This window comes from Myxocyprinus asiaticus, chromosome 2, assembly GCF_019703515.2.
Source record: "Myxocyprinus asiaticus isolate MX2 ecotype Aquarium Trade chromosome 2, UBuf_Myxa_2, whole genome shotgun sequence".
NCBI lineage: Eukaryota > Metazoa > Chordata > Actinopteri > Cypriniformes > Catostomidae > Myxocyprinus > Myxocyprinus asiaticus.
The window spans coordinates 51,379,508-51,394,810 of NC_059345.1; the positions used below are offsets into that span (position 1 = coordinate 51,379,508).

At 39.2% G+C, this 15,303-nt stretch overlaps 1 protein-coding gene across 1 annotated transcript in view; it reads right to left on the reverse strand.

The window, feature by feature from the left end:
• The window catches only part of iqgap1 (IQ motif containing GTPase activating protein 1), a 56,790-nt gene that overhangs the window by 18,807 nt on the left and 22,680 nt on the right, over positions 1–15,303 (reverse strand). The window contains exons 3-15 of the mRNA XM_051652506.1: positions 13,232–13,388; positions 13,048–13,125; positions 12,805–12,881; positions 10,444–10,511; positions 9,923–10,036; positions 9,570–9,748; positions 9,195–9,282; positions 8,937–9,100; positions 6,946–7,030; positions 6,582–6,745; positions 5,618–5,778; positions 4,030–4,154; positions 3,769–3,932 (exon numbers count right to left, since the gene is read on the reverse strand). Coding sequence (XP_051508466.1) covers positions 3,769–3,932; positions 4,030–4,154; positions 5,618–5,778; positions 6,582–6,745; positions 6,946–7,030; positions 8,937–9,100; positions 9,195–9,282; positions 9,570–9,748; positions 9,923–10,036; positions 10,444–10,511; positions 12,805–12,881; positions 13,048–13,125; positions 13,232–13,388 — 1,624 coding nt within the window. The remainder of the gene's footprint in view (positions 1–3,768; positions 3,933–4,029; positions 4,155–5,617; positions 5,779–6,581; positions 6,746–6,945; positions 7,031–8,936; positions 9,101–9,194; positions 9,283–9,569; positions 9,749–9,922; positions 10,037–10,443; positions 10,512–12,804; positions 12,882–13,047; positions 13,126–13,231; positions 13,389–15,303) is intronic.

Genomic DNA, 15,303 nt, shown 5'->3' on the forward strand with positions numbered 1-15,303 from the left:
TTATGGTCCTCATTTCTAACAATTAGGCCGTCTACCTTGATGAGCTAGAGATACTGACATCATGGTGCCAGGCTAAATGCCTCACTCTGAATGTCAGCAAAACCAAGGAGTTGGTTGTGGACTTCAGGAAGGGGCAGCAGAGTACCTACACCCCTCTCAAGACTGGCGGGACCCCTGTGGAGAGGGTGAATCGTTTCAAGTACCTTGGAGTACACATCTCTGAGGACCTGACCTGGACTCATCACACTCAAGCTCAGGTGAACAAAGCTAGACAACGGTTGTACCATCTGAGACAGCTGAGGAAATTCAAGGTCTCTCCAGTGATCATAAAAACTTTCTATACTGGGGCTATAGAGAGTATACTGACTCAGTGTGGTATGGTAACTGCTCTATCCAGGATCGCAAAGCCCTGCAGAGAGTGGTGCACTTAGCTGAGCGCATCTCCGGGACTGCTTTACCCTCTCTTCAAGACATTTACACCAGGTGATGCAGTAACAGAGCAGTTAAAATCATCAAGGACTCCATCCCCGGTAATATTCTGTTCAGCCTGCTGCGATCTGGCAAGCACTTCCGCAGTCTGATGGCCAAAACCGAGAGGCTCAGGAGGAGCTTCTTCCCTCAGGCCATCAGAGTCCTCAACATGGACATGCGTACTTCACTTATCTCATAAGACTCTTATGCTATATTTATACTCTGTGACACTCTGCACACTGCACTTTCTATTGTTACTGCCACGTAACATACTCTGCATCTTTGTACATTCCTTGTTTATATATATATATATATATATATATATATATATATTTTATTAACAGTTTTTATTGATTCCATCCACAAGACAGACAAACACAACATAAAATACGGAATCAATTAAATACATTAAACCCCTCCCCCCCGAACACATGGATCTTAACACATCCCAAAAAAACATGGGTTGTGTCCCCGTCTTCTGATTGACATCGCCAGCAGGTGGGTGCGTCTTTAAGGCCAAGCCTATACAATCTAGAAGGGGTCCAATAGAATCGATGCAAAATCTTAAACTGCATCAGACGCACCCTTGAATCTCTAGATGCAGACTTGACGTTTTTAGAATTCTAGCCCACACTCCCTCCTCCAATACCAAATTTAAATCTTTCTCCCATACTCTCTTAAGAGAAGTTGAAGCTCTGTCACCCAGACTCTGAATTAGCAGGGAGTAATACACTGATGCCTCATGACCTTTTCCAAGAGCAGTAATCACCACTCCCAGAGTATCTTTAGGGGGGTGTATGCTACTCCCAAAAATAGTACACAGCAGATGGCACAGCTGTAAATACATAAAGAACTGAGATCTGGGAATCCTAAAATGTTGAACCAGGTCAAAAGGTCAATGGTTGAACCATTGACATTTTCTAATCTTGTTTTTATATTATTAGTTACTTTTTTATCATACTATTTTTATCGTACTATTTATATACATGCACAGTCTATGAAGCTGACCAGGTTTACATTTCATTGCAAGTTGTATATTGTATATAACTGCGTATGTGACAAATAAATAAATAAATAAATAAATAAATAAATAAAATGGCAGTAAGCCTCAGAAATTTGCTGCAACTGCAATATTATGAAAACAATGATTGGCAGGCAGAAAGTGTCATTATGACCAATTAATGCAGAAAACCAGCTAATTCCAAAGGGTTCACATGCTTTTTCTTGCCACTGTATATTGTTTTCTCCCTTGGATTAATTGCTTCTGCTTATCTTCTCATTTGTATGTCGATTTGGAAAGAAGCATCTGCCGAATGAACAGATGTTGATACATTACTACTGTCACCAGGTGGTGCAGCTGTCCTCTCATAATAGCGGCAACTGCATATACATGCTGAGCTCAGTTTCCTGAGCACAGTCTGCGGCTCTCTGATTTGCTGAGTGCACATGCCCCTTTTTGCAATCTGCCCGCCTTTTTAGCAGATCAACAGCAGCACAGTGAGCACACCAAACCCGAGGGTGTGACAAATTGTGACAAAAACACTCCTTTATATGTTGATAAGACTCTGCTTCAATGGGTAACATTTCATCGCCTGTATTAAAATAATTCCTGCTGGATTAGAGCACAAATATGGTACAAAGTGTCCTATTGGGGTGGAGTGGAATTCATTAGCACTTCTGAATAAAATCTGTCCACTCTGACAAAGGAAGTGAAAAGGGGTGTGGTGCAATGTCCAAGATTACATTACCGTGTCCACTGGGCCTGGTTTATAACACTATACGAAAGAAGAGGAAATACTTCTACTCCACACACACTCGAGTGAATGTCAAATGTGTAAATGTGTTCTTTAAATGTGAACATGCATAGCATTTAAGTAGGAAATTAATACAGGATGTTGAGAAAATAATGACTCAACCTCACAATTTAAATGCATGTATAGTATTGATTTTAAATTTTCATATCCCACTTCTTACGAAACAGGTCAAAGCTTCACAAACAATTCTAATTTTACTCAAAAGAATGTGATTATTTAAGTCAATTAAGAATCATCTGAAATAGTTGCTGCCTGTCTGGTCACATATCACTCCATCTTTTGAGTACAACTTATGTCTTCAGCTGGAGATCGTTTGAAATTGCGGAAGTTAAAATATCCTCAAACTTCCTTTCTAACCACTTCCTGAGTCAGTTAAGCAGATCTGGCTTTATCTGTGCTGCTTCACACTGCAGAGTGACCCACGTTAGTGTAAGCCAGGAGTGATGTCACAGCTAAAAATCCTTTACTGAGCAATGGCAGCATTCAGGACCACAATTTTGCCCTTTTAAGGCAGAGAAAGAGTCATCAGACTTGTTATTTCCGACGTCTGTGAAAATCATGACGAAAGGAAACACTTTGTTTTTCCAGCCATGTTTTTGGGCAGCATGCATTCTATATAGGAGTGTGGCAGAAATTAGGGTCCAATAGCAGCATCATGTCGGTTATAAGACAAAACCAAGTTAAATGAGTGGTGAGATTAGATATATGGTACACCAACACTTCAGGTTAAATTTAAAAGAACTGCCTACAAGAAAGCAAACCAAACATGGTATTTAGGGTCTGTAACATCTGAAGCCTCAAGAGTCCTCTGGATATGTTGGTAAAGATATCTTCAAAACAAATGTAACTTTAAAAGACTGCCCTTTGTCTTAGAAATTTCAATACAGCTCTAAACCACAGTGGCACACTCCGCTGCGGTAAACCGTGGCCTCCTATGTGTCCTACAGCATTCACCTGCGTCCCTGAGGTTTCAGTTTCATGTCCACAGGAAACACGTGGCCTAAAAATTGACTAAACACAAAACTAAAATGTTTGCTTACCTGTTAGACCTGAACATACTTCATTTATCTCAATCGGTGAGCCTCAGATTAGAGCCAATGTCTCCTTTTACCATACACATAAAAACCTTTCCTCAAAAGAGGTCAAGTAAGGTCATGTAAAACCTCTAGAAAATTTTCAAATAGTCATTCCTACACATTACAGTCCAGTACATGAAAAATTAAGGAAATTTTTGTTGAGATGGACAGGGAAGCTTGCGATTGAAAGCCAGACAAAACATGAGGGTGAGGAATGTCAGATGATGTCATCAGACTTGAGTCAAGAGAAGCTCACAGCACTCACATGATAAGTATTCAAACCTTAGACTTCCCTTGATGAAGGGAATTCCATTAGCTGCTACTATGAAGTCTAGACTTCTATGACCGAAAACAAAGCTTTTTATGTGCCCTAACCAGAGTGCGGAGAGTTTTGTGTGATTACATACGTGGGCCTTCTCTCTCCTTGCCTCCTGCAGTATATCATAATAATGCTGGGCCAAAGACGGATCTATATCTGTTAGCTTGGCAGCAGGGTGCTGTAAAGCAGCCATTGTCTTCTGTAGGTCACCCTCATCCAAGGCCTCATTGATCAGACCAATAGCAGCAATCCCTGAAACCATAAGAGGTTCAGCACTATCAGTAGAATCTGAATTTGATCTGTTTTCATTCAGGATAGTTGTGAATACTTTGCACCATGTTAGACTCACTTTCATGTTCCTCTTGAATTGTACTGTTGACCTGGTCCACGCAGGCCTGGATGTCATTCCAGGAAAGATAATCGCTACCCTCCTCCCTCGCAGCTGCCTTCAGACGTATCAGCTCATCTATATACCTGCAGGGAATCACCAAATAGAGTGAAATAAATCAGTATGTTCTGCAACCATATAGGCAGTGTTAGCATGTTTCTTTAAAGTCAACATGAAATAGCTTTCACAACCCATTTTACTTTCATAATATAACCTATTTTAAAGTGAAGCAGGATTATCAAAGGGAATTACATTTAGGATGGGATGGGATTTTTTTTCCATTAAGAATTGATTGGATAGTGAAAAGTGGGCATTCCATACCCGAAGGGAGACAGACCTGAATGCAAGTTTACTAAAACAATGCCTAGAGAGCTATTTGGATTTTGGTTAACATTATTTAATATCCCACATCAGTGTGATGATAGTGGAAAAGGAAAATCATTTCAGAGGGGGAAATCTAGTTATTACATTTTGATGAAAGGTTACAAATGCTTTTCTTTAAAAAAAAAAAAAAAAAAGAAAAAAAAAGAAAGAAAAACACGCACAGATGAATCGTGCACAATGTCAAAGTCCATGAACATGTATCAAAGGGACAGTTCACCCAAAATGTTTAATTCTCTCATCATTTATTCACCCTCATGCCATCCCAGATGTGTATGATTTTCACAAACGAAGATTTTTAGAAGAATATTTCAGCTCTGTAGATCAATACAATGCAAGTGAATGGTGACCAGACATTTTGAACTCCAAATAAATCATAATGTCAGCATAAAAGTAATCCATACTTTTGTAATCCATATGACTATGCCTTCAGAAGCAATATAATAGGTGCAGGTGAGAAACAGATCTATATTTAAATCATTTTTTAATTTATAGTAAAAAAGGACTGAAATATGGATCTGTTTCTCACCCAAAGTGATTGCATCTCTTCAGAAGACATGGATTAAACCACTGGAGTTGTATAGATTACTTTTATGCTGCCTTTATGTGCTTTTTGGAGCTTCAAAGTTCTGGTCACCATTCACTTGCATTAAAAGGACATACAGAGCTAAAATTTTCTTCTAAAATCTTCGTTTGTGTTCTGCAGAAGAAAGAAAGTCATACACATCTGGGATGGCATGAAAGTAAATGACGAGATCATTTTTATTTTTGGGTGAACTATCCCTTTAAGGGATACAATATGAATGCAAGTTATTGAAGCTTTATTTTCACACAAAACATGACAATTCTATTATTATTTACTCACCCTCATGTGGCTCCAAACCTGTATGACTTTCTTCCATGGTGGAGAAGAGGAAATGTTAGGCAGCATGTAAACCTCAATCACCATTCACTTTCATGGCATTTTTTTCCATAACATTTTTATTTCCAAGTGAATGGTGAGTGAGGCCAACATTCTGCCTAACATCTTTAGAACAACTTACTATAGGTTTGGAACAACATGAGGTTGAGTAAATGATGACTGAATTTTCATTTTTAGGTAAATGGTGTCAATAATGATTTCATGTTGATTCTAACTGTATGTGAGTCTGTTATCACTCACTCTCACCTCTGGGCATACTCGTCCTCTACATTGCTGAGGCCGGTGACAGAACTGCTGAGCTGTTTCCAAACTGCCTGCCGGTCCCCTACATCCAGCGCCTCATTGATCACCACCACAGATGACAGCATCTCCACAGCAACTAGCAGCTCCGGGTGTGACAAAGAGCCCTGTGCAGTCAAGCAGAGCATGAAAATCACTCAGAATATGCTGAACAGTTCCAGATCATCAACTTATGTAAACTTCATGTAAATAATTTAATTTGGAAGGATTGGGTACAGCAAAATAGTTAATATTATTTTTATGCGTAGTGCCAGATGGAATCTACTGACTTTATTCTAACTTTCTGTGTTTATTTTAGGGGATAATCTATTAAATAGGTTTAAACATGGTAAAATGTGTTGCAAAGACCTGAGAGTATTACATTCTTATTGGCAGCTGAGAGCACAATCAAATTAACAAAAATTAAATCTAATAAATACTAGAGATGTCAAAATTAATACGTTTAATGCATTTAATAAATGTTGAAATTAGATTGACATTTTATTCAGCTCAGAGTGAGTTTTGAGCACTGGTTGGAATAGGACGGAACTGTTGAAATGTGTCAGGGGTCATTACACTGACACACACCACAAACAAACACAACAACGATTCCGTGTCAATGATCAAGTGATGGAGAAAGGACCTCTTAACCGTAACTTAAGCCGCATTCACACAACCCGCTGGAGAGAAGCATCAGCATTTTTAGCTTTACAGTGAGAATTTATGAAAAAAAGTCATACGGGTTTGGAACGACAGGAGGGTGAGCAAATTATGATGGAATGGGGAGGCATGTTTAGAACTTTTTTAAAGATGGGCGATCCGAGTCTGTGGAGTTCTGTGTTGGCCTGGTTATACAGTAGATCTTATCTGGATATGAATGTGTGTGTGTGTGTGTGTGTGTGTGTGTGTGTGTGTGTGTGTGCGTTCTAACCTCTGGGCTCTGCTGTTGCAGGCTGGCAAGTTCTCTTTGGTACAGATCGGCAGCAATCGGGTACACCTGCGGCAACTGAGCATCTGGGTTCATCAGTTCATTAACTGTTTCCTCTGCTACACCCTTTCTGATGGCAGCATTAATCCTCTCCACCGCCCGCAGCACTGACAAACACACACAAACATCTCACTCATTGTTCTTTTCACAGAGTGACAGCTGTGGGACAGCATTAATGAATAAATAAAATAGAGACAAACAAAACACTGGCATCTCTGACATGTTAAAATTTTCTACCATGGCTATCTGGCAATGCAAACTACTTCAGGATTCAAAAGAATGTAGTGATACAGAAGGGAGTACTTACATTTTTGATAGTCTGCTGCAAGCTCATTGGCTGCTTCCACTCCACTCTGTAACTCTTCCTTGGTCAGTGGCTCTCCTGGGGCATTCTAGATATGGGAAGGATGAAGAGAAAAGATATGATGATGAGATGCCACAATCTAGGGCTGCACAATTTGGTAAAACAAAATAATTGAATGATTATTTTTGACAGATATTGTAATTGCCATTTCAAATGCAATATGATAAACATTTTTGTGTAATAGTAGACAATAGCTGGGTTTCCATCTAAATGTTTAGCATTTTTTAAGCGCATTTCTAAAAATGTGACTAAAGAAAATACGAATCATTGCGCGTTTCCATCCACTATGTCATGCACATTATCTTGAGGGAGCCCGCCTTGTCTTGATGGAGCAGCTGAATGACCTCCTTGCTTAGTGGAGAGTTGTATTAGCAGGACTGGAGCAATTGTGCCTCCTTTTATTAAATGCTGCCAGGACACACCACAGAATAAGGTGTAATATCTGATATAATGAGGGTTGAAATGGATGCGATGCCCATACGCCGCCAGCCTCAGCATACATGGGAACACCTGCGCTCAAAACTGTTCTGGCAGATTGCGAGAACCCACTTTAAAGACCAGCTGTGGGTTAAACACTTCCGAATGTCATGGGCTTTGCATGAAAAATTGTGTGCCAAGATCGGACCTTTCGTTGAGCCAGTCACATCAAATGGTCGAATGGACAAAAGTAAAACACGTCATCGTTTTGCGAATAAACGGTTTCACATCACCTTAATACGCATTTTAACTAATGCGAAACTCAAGAAAATCCACCTCCTCCTAGCGCATTCAATTTTATGCGAATTCTGAGAGTTTATTCGCATATCAAGAGTTGCCATTCAGGATTTCTTATGCGCAATTTGAAAATTCACGTAAAAATTGTTGGATGGAAACCCAACTTATAGTTTTAATTATGCTCCTCATTCCAAATCTAGAGAAATGCTGTCAACTCCTTGGTACACAAAACCAGGGCTGCTAATAAGGAGGTACAACTGGACCTTTTGTCCCGGGCCCGGGCTTGAGGGGGGCCCGGAGTAGAGGGGGGGTCCACAGAAAGGCTATTCCATAATTGTAGAGTGGATCTAAATGCGTTCAGCGGGAGACGAGTATATAAACACGGAGACAGTGAAAGAATGGACAGGAGGGGGGCCCGATGAACAGATTTTGTACCGGGCCCATGAATTCCTACCTGCAACCCTGCACAAAACTAAAATTTTCTGCACCCTGTTTAGATTTGTATAGTAACTTGTAACAGCCAAAAATGTTTGAAGTTATGCAAATTTGAACCTGAAGCGTTATGTAAGGGACGATGTACAGTCAACCTGTTGTTATTGAGTTCTGTTGGTGATTATTTTGTAAAAATGATAATCTGGCTGCTCATTATCCAGTCTATTACAAGACTATTTGCCAAATAAATAAATAAATGGACTTGAAACATGGATTTGAATAAAAACAAATTACTGCTCACACAGTGATCCAAATAATAGGAAAGATGACTCCCAGATGACCAGTACCAGCAATACCCAGATGACCGGTCTGATTTGATTTAATCCCAGGATGTGCGGTTGTTACTCAGACATTTCAGACAGCTAGATGGCTTCATTGACCAATCAGAATCAAGTAGTCCAGAGAACCATATAATAAGTTCTTAATGCACAATGTTAAGCGAAATACTTTAAGTGACTGACTTAGTGACAAACAGAGCAGTGAAGCGTGCACATATTGTGGACCACTTGGAGACTGCAAAAACACTGTATTATGAGCCCTGCGCATGTTTGGAGTAAGTGTAGTAGATTACAGAACAGAGTGCCGCCCCTTCACTTTAAAGCACAAGACGCATGCAGAACGTATTTATTTAAAAATTGTTACCTTACAATTTAGATTTTAATTGGATTCATTGTTTAGCCCTACTGTAATACCATAATTCTTTCTCAAATCAATATGTATCCCATTACCTGATCCTTCAGCTCACGATCTGCCAGCAGCTGTTTGAGGTACCATCCCTTGTTCTGACCCTGTACAGACTGCAGGCCCAAAGCTGGGGAACGGAGAGCATCATACAGCTTGTCCTCATCACCACTCAGCAGGGCCTGTTCTGCTGAATTCAGGGCTTTGGACACTGAGAAAAAGCACAAACAATGAGAACTCAGATCATTAACTCAAAATAACAGAATGAGCTCGAGGGGTAATGGGATAAGTGGTCAAGTACACACAGTTGACTTTGCTGATGTTGCCCTGAATTTCGGCGTGTGTGAGCAGTTCGTCGTAAGCATCTCTTTCAGCCTCAGAGTTCTCTCCAATCTGCACCAAAGAAAGATATATTTGATTTATTGTCTTTTATCTTCATACTATGCAACAATGGATAAATTATCAATAGTTTTTTAATTGATATCATGCTGCTACTTAGAACATTATCACAGCAGTTCTGTTACAAAACGTAGCGAGCTGCTGTGCTGCATATATGGGCAGCTAGCATCCAAAGCAGCATTCAAACAATCATGGAATATTATAAGTGACTAAAATGACCATAGCTACCCAGATATAACAAGTATAATATTTGGAAACTGGCTGTAGAGTGCAGTTCGTACTCTTTTTCGGGAACTGGCCACTTTCTCAGTCTTGGCCTGGAACAGGGTGCCCTGATAATGCTGGGCGGCGCTCTCATCCAGGTGCAGTAACATGGCGTTTGGGTTTCTCATGGCAGCTAGAGTGCCCTCAGGGACTCCCTGGTCAATGGCCTCATTGATGGCGATCACAGCAGCATGCACTGAATCATTGCAGTAGAAGATAATTCAGATCATTTGAGCTCAGACAAATGTAAAACACGTTGTAATTGACTGTGCTATTAAAACTACTGGCAGTACAAGCTACGTCTAGTTGTTTATGTTTACAAGAGTGCCAATGTGCCAAGATTTAAAGCAGATGTTGAAACAATACTCACATGCTGCCTCATCCACAGACAATTCGTTGGCTAAAATCCCACCAATTTTGCTAAATGCTGGCATTTGAATGTTGTACTTCTCTAATTCACTCTTCATGTTGTTAATCTCCTCCTCTGTGAAGAAAAAACAGATTCAACAAATAAGTAACAGTGAAAAATGGTGATTGTGCAACTCAATGGAAAGTATTCTGTTTATTTTTATATTTATTATTGTATGATTCTAGGCAGACTCAGTATGAAGATTGCAATGTCATGCTTTAATAAATATATTAACCTTTTGGAAGGTAATCTTGGGTGTGCATTTTTCCTCAACTCAATGTGATTGGCTAGACATTGTTCAACAGGTCTGGTAAAAAATATTTTCAAGCCATGAACTTGGCAGGCAGATCAAGCCAGACAAAATGACAGGAAACACTCATACAATTGGTAATGACTTTCACATTGACCACAGCTCCAGGGAACAGGGGAATTTTCCTGCTGTTGTTGTATAAACTAGAGGATTAGTGAGCGAGCTGACTCACCTGTGAAGGCAACCTTGCCATACAGGTCTGTTATCTGGGGCGCAAGGCCAAGTTTAAACAGGTAGAGACTGTAAAAAAAAGAAAAAGTGATTATGAAAAATGAAATTCCCAGGAAACTTAGTTCCAGTTTAACACATCCCAAACAAGCGATCTCCATCAACACTAACAACAACGCCCCACAACTGGTTTCAGTACCCCTCACCCCACGCCAGGTCTCCGCCAATTTTTCGCCCCCAGTATGCTGTTATTTCCTGTTTCTGCAGGCCAGATTTATGGCCTTTGGGCCCAGCGTCAATTTTGCACCGAGCTGGAATGTGAGAGTTACACATGGTGGAAGGATTTCCCTACCCTCTTGCTAAATGCCTCCACAGAAACCAGAACAGGTTTCCTCATTAATTCCAATGAATTGATTATACATGTAGATGCAGATATAATCCATGAAAGCTTGTTGCCTTGCTCCTCTCTCATAGTGCTCATGAATGTGCAACGTCAAGATTTTCACAGAAAAGTTACTTTGGCGTGGAAGAAAACGAAAGTCATGTTTTTTTTGTTCTCATCAAAACGTATGCCTTAAGAAGACTTAGGAGTTGCATGGACTACTTTTAAGACACTTTTGGGTGCTTTTAGGCTTTAAAGTGAAGCACTATCCATTTACATTTAGTAATTTAGCAGACGCTTTTATCCAAAATGACTTCCAAATGTGGAACATAGCAAGCAATTTGTCGTACAAGAGTCAACAATATTTGCAGTATCACACTGCCAAGTTCTTAAAGTGGCTGGAGTAGAAGCTAGCTTAGACGAAAGAGACAGAAATTTTTTATTTTTTATATATTGTTAAATATTAAGTGCATTTAGTGTGGATTAGTTAAGTGCTCTCAGAACAGATGTGTTTTCAGCTGGTTCTTGAATGTAGAGATGGTTTCAGCAGATCGTTTGGAGGTTGGAAGCTCATTCCACACAGATGAACAGTGAAAGTGAATCATCGTGAAATGGACTTTGTGCCTCTAAGTGACAGGACCACCAGTCGCCACTCGTTCATTGACCGCAGAGAGCTAATGGGGGAAATAAACCTGGAGGAGTGAATTAAAGTAACAGGGTGCTGTTCCACATGCTGTCCTGAAGGCCAGAGTGAAAGCCTTAAATTTGATGCGGGCAGCTACAGGTAACCAGTGGAGTGACATCTAGAGTGGGGTGACTTGAGCTCTCTTTGGCTGATTGAAGACCAGACGCGCTGATGCATTCTGGACCATCAGCAGTGGCTTAATCGTGCTAACAGGGCATTACAGTAGTCCAGTCTTGAAATGACCAGAGCTTGGACCAGTAGCTGTGCAGCATATTCAGACAGGAAAGGTCTAATTTTCCTGATGTTGTTAAGCGCAAACCTGCAAGACCGTCCGGATGATGAGATGTGGGTAGTGAAGTTAAGCACTGCCATTGTATTAAAAAGACGGACCAGAATATTCATAAAAAATTCTCCTTTTGTGTTCTGCATTAGAAAGGCCATTAGATTCCAATTTTCGATTTGTTTGGGAATATTTTATTTACAATGTCAAATGGCATGTTTCAGTATATACATATTATCTGAACTCTACACTGCATAACATGCACTGTGCCAAACACATTCTGGGTTCACTTTTTTTCCTCATTCATGTATTTCCCAATATCTTTGGCTATTAAGTTGATGGCACAGAGGAGGAAATTACAGATCCTTCATGCCAATTGAATAAAAAAAAGGCAAAAATACAAATTTCACACAGTTTAGTTAGAGAATACTAAATTATTCACAGACTGAAAGATGTTAATGTTCTGTATATAATATGTCTGAGTATTATTGTAATATTAATATTATTATTAAGTATTATATAACATTAGGGTTATTAAACATATCAAGGTATTATTTATTATTATTATTATTAAATCATAAATCTATAAGTAAATCTTGTAACATTTGGTACATTATATTTTATGATTTCTCAGACCAGATTACTAAATATTTTACAAACATCCCTCCTGGACGTTTGGCCTCTATCAGGTGAGAAGGTTTTTCCAGACAGAACGATAGCAGCATATGTGAGATGGGCCGACTGACAGGGAAGTATAGCATTTAGAACTGCCCAAAAAAAATTGGTACTCACTACGACAGTTTATTTTCAATGAGAGGACCGAACGGTCATGTGAGTAACTAAGCCTAGAGTAGAAAAACATTAGATGTTATTTTCTCTCCAATCTGCACCAAAGAAAGATATATTTGATTTATTGTCTTTTATCTTCATACTATGCAACAACTATCGCTTCAATACTTCTCATTAGAACTTGAGTTTGAAAGAGATTTATGAATGCCCACAGAGACATACTAGTTACCTGAGAGCATGTATGCAATAGATGCAGCGTGGCATGTTCTTCCTGTCGTAGATGTCTGTCGTCTCAGGATAGAAAATCTGACAGGGAGAGACAAGTGTACGTTCACTGATGAGGTTGAATGCAGCATTGTTGCCAAACATGGGACGGTTGCTGAAAGGCAAGCTCTGTCATGCATGTGACTCAATAATGGAGAAGAAACTCATGAAAGAACAAGGAAAGCTCTTATACAACTACACTACTAACCTTGGGAAGGCCCTTATCTGTCATTGCATTCAGCCATTGGATGATATTGTCTGTGTGTCTGAAATGGAGCCCAGTGGCCTACAAGTGGGACAAAGGAACATAAAAGCAGAATATGAATTCTAACCTTCAGCTATCTCCATATTAGTGCTTTTGGAAACTTTTATTTCATAAACTTCAGTCCTACCTTGTAACGTGTTTGCTCGCGGTCATAGATCCTTTTGAGAGAGACCACACTGGGAGCGAAGAAGTTTCCCAGCTTGGCAAGGTATACGCCGTTCCTCAGGCCCTCCTCCAGCTCAGTGGTGGGCGGGAGATCCTCATTTAAACACGCCTCAATCCATCTGAAACACACAAACGCACTGTGTATTCAGCAAGGCAAACGCACTACCTGCAGAGGATCTTAAATTTCAGTAAGCCGGGCCATTGTATAGATAGGACTAATGATAGGGAGAAGAGGGGGGAATGTGTTCGGCAAATGAGCTGGCCAGATGAGCTGGACTTAAACTGGCATTAAAGCATGTACGATATCCACGAGCCCCTGTGATCGATAAGCTGATCGTTTTAAACTACTTCAAAGCTTGATGAAAATGAATTAGTACATAAACATCGATACTGTATCACCGTATATTTCACATACTTCAGACAGTTCAACAGATGTGTAAACTAGTGTGCACTTGAAGAATAAGTGTGCTTTTATAAGCAGATGTTGATAGACTGTCACAACTAAAACTCATTTAATCAGGAGTCACAGATGTATAATGTATAGCAACCAGCATAACCTGCAGCTCTAGTGTCTGAAGAACAAACAAAACAAAAAAAACTGGGACAAAAGATTGACATACTGTATGTTACAACCTTTGAGAGCCACCCTCCAATTTGAAAACCTCTGCACTACTGTACTATATGATGCAATTTACTACTGCTGACACCATCACTATGAAATGCCAAGGCATTTTTATAAAGGCAGCATGTTAGACTGCAAGGATCAATTCATTATTATGCATTTTTAGGGCTTGGCACAGTTTCAAATACATTTGAATGCCTTTATTAAGCTTACAACTCTTCGGGGAGGGACTCAAATAGAGTGTCAAATTTCTTTGATCATCTGAGAAGTCCAACATACACTCATGGTGTGCTTAAATGTCATTTTAATACCATAATCTGTTCTCTTTCCATCCTATTATTCATTTGTTAAGAGCCTTGTTCACTTTTACGCAGTTTTTTGTTTTAGTCATAGTTTTAGTCTTTTGATGAAAATATCCTTTAAAATGGATCAATCTCTTGTCATGTCATATTCATTAATTTGTCAGTTTTACTGTGACTAAAATGACATAGCCTAATTTTAATCAATGAAGATAATGTATTTTAGTTGATTATAACGTGCAAAATGACAAAAACGTGCATCAAACAGTAACAGACCAAACTTTAATCCAATATTAATATTTGTAGAAAAAATGTATAATCATTTTCCTAATTTAAATTCAAACATATACAAGACAGGCTGCATCCAAAATACTGTACAACTGTCCTTGTTGTGAAAACCTGAGTTCCTGAAATACAGTAAAAGCATATAATGAATACACTGAAGTGTTAGCTACTCTTTAGATGTTAGCCTACTGTATTCTAAAATGTTCATGCTTTAGATACTGTTATTAATTTTCCGTGTTTAGTCAGTTTAGGATATTGCGTGTAGCATGTTTTTATGGAAACTGTGTATTCACAACGCAAGTTACGCATCTCAAATTATGCATATTATGACTAGCGTGTAATTAAGTCCACCAGTGCATTCGCTTCATTGTCTGTGCAGATGTATGTTGTAATATTATATATATGTTGTGCATATAGTGATTAATCTCAAATATAAATAGGATGTGTTTGAGTGATGTAATAAACCCGTTTTAAAGAGGTTCATTTTGCTGGTGTTCAGCATGTTCAACTCTTGCAGCTCAAGTGGAGAAATCCCCAACATACTGGCTTATTGGATTAGATCAATCCATATCTAATATCTTCTTTTATAAATGATGTATCTGTATGTTTATATACAAACACATCTATCTTGCACTGTTAATATCTTGCAGTATTATTTTTCTCTCATCATTTTCGTCAACAGTACACTTTAATAAAATCATTTGATTATCGTCATGATGCTTCTTTTTCATCTCGAATTAAGTTATCGTTGACGAACTAAAAAGATTAACACTGATAACAAGATGGTATTGTTCAGAGATAAACAGAATCCAGCCACATACCAGCTGG